Here is a 6,388-nt window from a genome sequence, read left to right as displayed (position 1 = left end):
GACTCTGTGCGACCCCGTAGACGGCAGCCTACCAGGCTCCCCCATCCCTGGGATTCTCCAGGCAAGAACACTGGAGTGGGTTGCCATTTCCTTCTCCAGTGCATGGAAGTGAAAAGTGAAAGTGAAGTCGCTCAGTCGGGTCCGACCCTCAGCGACCCCATGGACTGCAGCCTACCAGGCTCCTCCGTCCATGGGATCTTCCAGGCAAGAGTACTGGAGTGGGGTGCCATTGCCTTCTCCGTTAGGTGCTCAGTAAATGTTTATTTAATTGAATGATTGTATCGCTACTCCAGAAGTAGAACTAAGTTATCTGAAGTTCTCTCTTCAACTTAGATAGTAATTCAGTTTCTTGAAGTCTTTTTAATACAAAGAAATAATTAGAAAGTCAAGACTCTTATATTTAAAAAACATGTTGAATTCACATTTGTCTAAATAAATGTCCTTGAAAGTATTTTATATCTGTCTTGTCATTCATGGCCTTTGAATCAGTTGAATGTTTGTGATTTTTTTTTTTCTTTTTTACCTACACATGCATAAAATTTAGTTGTACCTAGAGTGCTAGATTTTTACTTTTTGCATTTTATACTTACTATACTAATTAATTTTATTCTTTACCAGGGATACTGAATTTTAAGCAGTAAAGTGTTTTCTTTCTCCTTCTCTGGTCCTCTAGTTAAAAGATTTTTTTGTGGTTTTCTTTCTATTTATAAAGTAAAAGGATTCAGAAAGAGCTTTTTGTAGTTGGATTGTGAAAGTGAATTTTCATCAAGTAAAACCATACTTATGTCATTGAATATACTTACAGTAAGTTATTTTAAGCTTTAGACAACTCTAGTAAACATTGAATATTTTTTTATCATCAGATATTTCTGCCCTGAATATTACAGAGGACGACTGAGGGCTTTAGGCAGCAGTCATAACTCCATTTTAATATGTTGTCCTATGTAATGTCTAAAATGTTGTCTTGATGTGTTTCTAAAGCTGTTTTAGTAAGAAAGCAGTGTTAATAGTTATTTTTCAGATAACAAAATATAAATAGTATGTTAATAGAAAAAAAAGTGTTTTCTGGAGAAGCCAAAGAATATATTGACTACAAAGGGACACTGTAGTTGTGTCTTTTTGTCCCAGTATTATGGAATAACTAGCTTATATTTAAAATTAGCTTCATTAAGTCCTCAGTAGAAGGAAGATAGTAAAGAAAAGTGTTTCTTATTTGCCTTCTTCCTATTCTCACTATTCCATGATCATGTATTGCTTGTTTCAAATACTTCTGAATAATTTTAGTACATTTTATGGATTAAATTATTCTCTATATATTCTATCTGGATGAATGTAACTGTTATTTTGGTTGAAACAAACTCTTAAATTAGTGAGAATGTTTGAAAGTTTAAGTGAATTGACGTGTAAATTGAGCAATAATACAATAAAAATCTTCAATATAATTTCAAAAAATAAGTCTTGAATTGAGGTTTAAAATAGTGACTTAAAATTTTGTAACCCAAGTTCTTACTGGGATCTAAGAACCATTAGCAGATACACAAGTCACCCGTTAATTTCTCATTTCTTCTTTCATGTAGCTTGCTTGTTGCCCTTGGTTTTGTCCTTCACCCAGTGACTGCCCTGCCAGTGTTGGTTTTCCTCTTCGTGACAGTGCTGGTTGGTGGTGGTAGTTAAGTTGCTGAGTGCTGGCTGCTGTTTCCTCTGTTGAGGTCTTAGTTGTCAGGGACAGGTAAAACTCACAGTGCGCTTTGTGCAGACAGGCATCCTTGACTTTCTAGATCAGCAGTGCCCAATACCGCTTTCTGTGGTGATTGAAATGTCTGTATCTGTACTGTTCAGTAAAGGTGGTCACTGGCCATATGCAGCTCTGGAGTGTTTGAAATGTGGTTCATGAATCTGGTAAATGGAACTTTTAATTTTCTTTAAGTTTAATTTGTTCTCACAGGTCATGTATAATTTTTGTGTATGTGAGCTTCTGCATCACAAGAAACAGCTTTTTTCACATTAAAGGAATTTTCATTGTATCACAATAAAACCGGAGAAAGAAAAGAAGTATTAGCTCCAGGAGTCAAGTTTGATTTGGATTCAAAGCCCCAAAGTTGAATTCTGATTTAGTTGTCTGGCTTATAATGTCACCGGAGTGTGTGCGCTGAAAAAGAAAGTAATAATGTAAATTATTCACCTGTGATTTGTGACTTAACGCTTCTTACTGGAAGAAATTTGCCAAGTGGGTGAAGTAATTCTGTGCTTGTCATCCCTTTAATAAAAGAAACATTGCCTGAAGATAGAGAAGTCCAGGCCTTCTGGGGGTAACCCTTATATTCCTAATTGTAATGAATTAATTACACAAAGAACATTCATTAGGGAAGGGATAAAAATGTAAACATTTAAAAGAAAACTTTATTAAAATCAACATTTAAAATGATGGAGATTGCTGTTGCTGAGCAGAATAATGATAAGAATTAATAAAGCCTTTAAAGTGTGAATTAGGCTTGTCATAGAACTGAAGTCCAAATACAACACTTGATTTTGTAATCCACGTCATCCTTTTCAAATGAAAAGGAATTTTCATTTGTTGTCTTTTAAAAAAGATGTTGTACTGGCCAAGTTGTCTCTATTCATATTTAGCATCAAAATGCCCTTTCTCAAAATCAAAATGATTCTTAAAATATTTAGATTACTATAGACAACAGTTGTTAAAGAGTCATGTGTATGAACATCATTTCGCTTTAGAAACCCAAATCAGTCATGGTTCTGTAAAATTTTATGTAATTCTGTTTAGCCTTAGTTTTTATTTTCTTGTTGGTATATATTTGGTTTTAGTTTGTTTTGCTTTTGGATTAAGCTGTGGGTTTCTAAGTTTTTTTGCTGATGTTTTGTTTACATTTGCTTCCTAGTGTTGAGGGAACCAGTGTAGGGGCATGAAGTTGAATAAAGTTAGGCAGCAAACTACAGCTTAACATACACTTGCACTGCCTTGAATTGAGCATTTAAAAAACTAGTTGTGCAGCTTAGCAGTCAACCGTTTCATTTAATGCTGCCAAAATTGTGGCACAGGGTAGTGTCAGATAAATGCACGCCTGACTCCTGTCATCACAAGCACTGTCGGTGCTGCTTTTACTGTCTTCATGAAAGGAAGAAACTAATGCCCCTTTCCCATTATTCAGAACTAACCAATGTAATACATACGGTACTTTTAAGGCTGACTTAAAGGGCCAATAGAGGGATATGTGACTTTATAAATAAGACTTTTAGAAAAAGACTGAAAATAACTGAGATCTTAAAATAGAAAGTTGAGGTTGAAGAGAAGATGGTGAGGCCAGATAATCAGAAGTGTTTTTAAAGAAACAGTTATCTATAGCAAACGGTGTAGTCCCTAACTTCTCACCCTCAAAGTAAAGGGAACCTGACTAACTGAGCCAGAGTTTTCATAGGTTCACTGTTAATCTGTCGTATTGGGGAGGACAGGCTCAGCTGCTATTTACATCTCCGACCTAGGCTTCTGTTTGACCTAAGTCTGTCTTGATGCAGCAGCACAGGCCAGCGAGGAGACGGTGTCATTTCGCCGTGAACGCAGCACATTTAGGCGCCAGGCAGTACGGCGCCGGCACAATGCAGGGAGTAACCCTACCCCTCCTACATTGCTCATCGGATCACCCCTAAGGTATGGTATTTTAAAATTCCACCAAGCTTAGCATGCATTGTAACAGACCTCTAACCTGTTTTGTCAGTCTGAAGAAAGCATTTATTAAATACTTTTGTTTTTCTTTTTCTTCCAGTTTCTCTATATCTTTAAGCTTCTTTAGACTTTCTCTGCATGTGACTGTGAGCCTATTGCACCATGCATGTCTTATGTTGCATTATAAACAAAATGATCAGATTGGTTTAGTCAATTTTAAATCACAAAAATTATTTTTAGGGCAGTTATATAAATGTAAATAGAGGCCTTAAGTTAGCTTTTTATTTTTTTCCTATTCCAAGTTAGTAATTAATTCAATATCTTTTCCCAGCACCTTAAACAGTGTTCAATATGAGCAAATATGGACTGAGTGATGAGCTTACTGAGGATATCAGCTTGATAAACCAGTTTGATTATTTTATTTCATTAAAAGATGGTATATTTTATTTTGTGTTGCTTGAAAGTTAATCACTAGGGCTTAGTAAATGATGCAGAACTAGAATATTTAGTTTTTGGTAATGTATGGTCAACTGGGGGCTTCTCTGGTGGCTCAGATGGTAAAGAATCTGTCTGCCAATGCAGGAGACCGGGGTTTGATCCCTGGGTTAGGAAGATCCCCTGGAGAAGGAAATGGCACCCCACTCCAGTACTCTTGTCTGGAGAATTCCATGGACAAAGAAGCCTGGTGGGCTACAATCCATGGGGTTGCAAAGAGTCAGACACAACTAAGTGACTTTCATGGTCAATTGGTGATGTGTATACACTATGTATTTGTATGTACATATTTGTTGAATTTCTCAACCTCCATATGCTGAACAAAAGCATTTTTATTTTTGCCACTGTTCCTAAGTAAGAAAGCTTCTTTATAATCTTGGGAGTAAATTTTTATTGAAATTCTTAAGCTTTTTTATCCTTAATTATGTCAGATATAATGAGTCTGTGGCTTGAATTAGAGATATTAAAAAAAAAAACCTATTCAAAAGACTTGTGCTTTAAGAATACAAATATGGATGAAATTATGTGTTAGCTTATTCATTAAACCATGTGTATGTTATTATAGTGGAAGTGAAAGCTGCTTAGTCCTGTCTGACTCTTTGCGACTCCATAGAAATTGTAGCCCGCTAGGCTCCTCTGTCCCTGAATTCTCTAGGCAAGAATACTGGAGTGGGTAGCTGTTCCTGTCTCTGGGGATATTATTACACCATACACTTTTATTAATCTCTGCATCTAAAGGCTCCATTATCCAAGTTATTTTCCTGTATTTTGAAATTCAAAAAGAAGAATATCTGATGAAATAACTGCTGTTGAATGCATGGTAGGTTTGAAGAGATAAATCTCTTCCTTTGTTAAAATCTGGTTCCTGAAAGTAGCAAAATCCTTATTTTTTTAAATTGCTATTTTATTGTATATTTCCCTTGGTATTTAAGACAATTATTTTTCTGAGTTTTACATTACAATCAGGAACTTCATCTTTCATAGATCATGTTCCTTTAATTCTGCAGTAAAAATGAGAAGGCAACCGTTTAAAAGAAGCGTTCGGTCTAGAAATCTTTTCTGAGTGCCTTTGCTTTTAGTGGGCCCTCCTCTTCTATTTCCTTTGCTCCCTGAAGTAACTTTTTTTGCTAATGGATTTAGCAAAACCTGTGTAGTGCCAACCTGCAGAAAGAATTCACCGTAAAATTTCATTTTACGTTTTCTATTTTGTGTTTTCTAACCTCTTTTTTCTCCTTGAATAATACTTGCCATAAACATATTCTTTGCTTACCTTCTCACTCCATGTTGATATTTCTTAATCCTTTTTTTTAACCTTCTCTTTTTAGTCTTTATAAATCCTTTCATTCTTTGGATCTCACTCACTAAACACATGTAGACAATTTTGTTTTCTCTGCCTGGTGGAATATTAAAGAACTGTGCTAACTCCAGACAACCACATAGGAGTTCTCCATTTTTTTTTTTTTTTAGCATTTTAAATACATCACCATTCAAATGAGGATATGGTATGAGCTATTTATTTGTAAAGGGCTCACTTTAGGATTTTTGTAAAGTAGTCTTCCAGTAGTCAGTCAGCATGTAAATTGTGTTAGTTCAGTTGCTCAGTCGTGTCCAACTCTTTGCAACCCCTTGAACCTAAGGTTCCATGATATTTACAGTGCAAAGATTATGTGTATCTTAAAGAGGCTGACTACATCATGAATAAAATAAGATAAAATTTAGCTGTGATGAATTAGAAACGCCAATTTAATAAAAATTGTATTTTTTTAATTGTAAAAATATTCAGGTGAAGTATAGTGATACTCTCAGTGTAAGTTATATAATATTGTCATCTTTAAATATAAGATAGCATGGTTTTGAAAAACTTGTCAGAAAGAAATGGAATAGGTATGATGATAGTTTAATTATAATTATTCTGTAGATACCAGTAAAAATATATTAACTTATTTTAAACTTTAATGAATAATGTAAGTAATCGACAGTCTAAAAAGCAACTTCATAAAAAATATGTATCCAAGGATTGGGAGTGAATCATCCATTTCCTCACAAAGAGAATTTGCATATATTTTAAAATGCTAGTTAGAATATCCTATTTCAGAATTATTTTTAAAGGTTGTTTTTTTTTTCTAACTTAAGTTAACCTTGTAGGCCCTTACTACTTCTTCCCAGTCACTAGAGATGAAAATAGATGAATATTTAAAGATTATGTAACACTAA

The 6,388-nt window shown here is 34.6% G+C and overlaps 1 protein-coding gene across 1 annotated transcript in view; it reads left to right on the top strand.

Annotated features, from left to right (window-relative positions):
• PCNX (pecanex homolog (Drosophila)) overlaps positions 1-6,388 on the top strand; it is a gene marked incomplete at its 5' end in the record, with an annotated part of 186,085 nt that overhangs the window by 68,358 nt on the left and 111,339 nt on the right. Inside the window, one exon of the mRNA XM_010846813.1 lies at positions 3,532-3,664. Within this exon, the coding sequence (XP_010845115.1) occupies positions 3,532-3,664 (133 nt within the window). The remainder of the gene's footprint in view (positions 1-3,531; positions 3,665-6,388) is intronic.

This window comes from Bison bison, unplaced genomic scaffold, assembly GCF_000754665.1.
Source record: "Bison bison bison isolate TAMUID 2011002044 unplaced genomic scaffold, Bison_UMD1.0 scf7180017864239, whole genome shotgun sequence".
In the NCBI taxonomy this organism is placed as follows: Eukaryota; Metazoa; Chordata; class Mammalia; order Artiodactyla; family Bovidae; genus Bison; species Bison bison.
This window is presented reverse-complemented; position numbering and strand designations above follow the sequence as displayed.